This window comes from Thalia democratica, chromosome 2, assembly GCF_965202585.1.
Source record: "Thalia democratica chromosome 2, ktThaDemo2.hap1.1, whole genome shotgun sequence".
NCBI classification, from domain to species: domain Eukaryota; kingdom Metazoa; phylum Chordata; class Thaliacea; order Salpida; family Salpidae; genus Thalia; species Thalia democratica.
In genome coordinates, this window is record NC_139166.1 from 19,195,429 (window position 1) to 19,197,738 (window position 2,310).

General features: G+C 24.6%; 1 protein-coding gene across 1 annotated transcript; it reads right to left on the reverse strand.

Annotated features, from left to right (window-relative positions):
• Nucleotides 1-975: 975 nt before the first annotated feature.
• Nucleotides 976-1,428, reverse strand: LOC145850106 (14-3-3 protein beta/alpha-like). Its single transcript, XM_082955252.1, has one exon. The coding sequence runs from the start codon at nucleotides 1,426-1,428 to the stop codon at nucleotides 976-978; it is 453 nt and encodes a 150-aa protein (XP_082811378.1).
• Nucleotides 1,429-2,310: the final 882 nt, after the last annotated feature.

The following is a 2,310-nucleotide window of genomic DNA, read 5'->3' on the forward strand; positions in this document are numbered from 1 at the left end:
CTTAGATCTGAACAAAAAGTGTGTAGATTGATTAATTAAATCGTTCTGAGCAATTTCAATAGCCTGAATTTGTTGTTTAAATCGTTCACACTGCTATAACTGTTATTTAATGTATCATGTTTTAGTGTTTAGTTCCAAAATAAGCCAGATTTTCATCTTTTGCATTTTCAGAGCTGAAAACAGCTTTAGCTAAAGTTTACTGCGTTTATCATTTCTATTGTTTCAAGTTAATTTTTAAAATTTCATGTGTTTGATTCTGTATTTCACAATTTGTTATTGATTATGACTGAGACTAAACAGGAGTTTTAACAAAAAAATTTTGTTTATACTATTTGTAAATTTAGAAGAATTTGTAACATTTTCTATGTAATAATTTTATCTATATATAATTTTAATTAAAAGAAATATATTGAAATCAACTTAAATTTTATAATAAAAACTTTCTTATTCTGATGGTTTAAGTTATATTATAGTATATTTATTTTAATTCAATCAACTGTTTTTAGATATTGAGGTAAACTTTGAAGTTTATAAATCTTATTGTTACTAAATTTTGAGGTTCATTGTCGGCTCATATAATATTTAAATTAAAAGATAATAACAAATTGTTTTGATTTATTTAAAAATATACATATTGATATAAAATAGTTTTAAATTAAATAAGGTCAAAAGTAACTTTAACCTTTAAAAATATTTTTTTAAACTGCAAGTCAAAACAACTTATAAGTCTAATTTTTGACCTTCAGAAGATAATGGTTGTGATGATGACTAACTTTATCTAGCTTTATATTTATTAAATCTTTAGTTTAATTTACACGCAGCTTAAATGTTAAAATACCAAAAGACTCACTTAACAAATTTCATTTATTAAACAAGTTAATAAAGACGAAACCAAACAACCAACAATATTAAACTAAATCAATAAAAAAAAATGATAACAAAAGTTCCTTTTACATCAAACGCAAACCAAAAACTTCACAGCTGTTTCAAGTCATCGATTTTTTGTTTTAATACAACTAGCAATTCATTTGCACAAAACTTCAATTCTTCATGTATTTCTTGTAGATGAGACAAACCTTTGTCGTACGCTTCAATAGCAATAGTAAGAGCTTTATCAACATGCATCTCAAAAAAAGTATGAAAACTAGAAAAATTTAATGCAATCAAAATTACAAGTGGATGGGCAGGACTAAGATTTTTACTTGCAATTTCATATGCTTCCTCAAATAACTTCATTGCTTTACTGATTTCAAAGTTCCTCTTATGTCCTGATGCAGTAACAGCTATATACTCATGTTGAATTGCTCTAAAACACTTGTAGTCTGCAACAGCCTCGATATTGTTGTCTCTTTTAATCCAATAACTATCTAACAACTCAATAGCCTCATCACAAATTCTGTTTGTTTCTGATTTTGCTTTCTGATTCATTTCCCTCTGTAATTTTGCATCTACACTTTAATCATCACAGGAAATAAAGGAATCGGTATATGGTTGTATTAGCTGACTGTAACTGTAGAATATCATGTTTCTTTCTTCAAAGTTAAGTGGTGTTCCCATTTTAATTACTTCCTTCAAGTAGCTAATTACATCTTGATGACGATAACTTTTATAACACATTTCAGCAAGAAACACTAATTCACTTCTATCAAACTGAGACATTTCGAAATTTTAGCTGAAAAGTTTTATTACTTCAGAAAAAAAAAATTCAAGTAATCATAAAAAAGAAAGGTATGAGTATAAATAGGAGTTTATCCATTTTCATAAACTAGATTAAGTATTTAGATGTTAAATTAAACAACAATTTTTAACAATACACAGTTTAAGCTTAAATCTCTTCAAAAACACTTAAACTTTCCTATGAAGGTATTTATACTTTATTAATTAATCAGAGTTTAATATAATCAACGATTAGGAATCAGGCTCAAAACTATTTAAAAAAAACTTTTTGACAAGTACTTTTAAAGTTAGTTTAAAAAAAAATATATAATAAATAAAATTAAATATTAACAAAAAATAGGTAAAATTTTAATAAAAAGTGGTGAAACCATTCTATGCTCCAAAAGACAGCAACATTATTTTATCATTGTTTTTAATTTACTATGCTTTTCTTAATCAGTCGTAATTAAATTTTATACATGATTCTGTTGTGTTTCTTAATTAGAATAGAAAATAAATTTCAAATTTAGTTTTATTTAATGCAGAAATAAAACTAAAAAACAAAGCTTGTTTTTGAAATTAATAAAAAAAAATTATAGCTTGTACCTTTTTTTGAAAAAGTATAGTATATTAGTTTGATTAAATTAAGTTTGA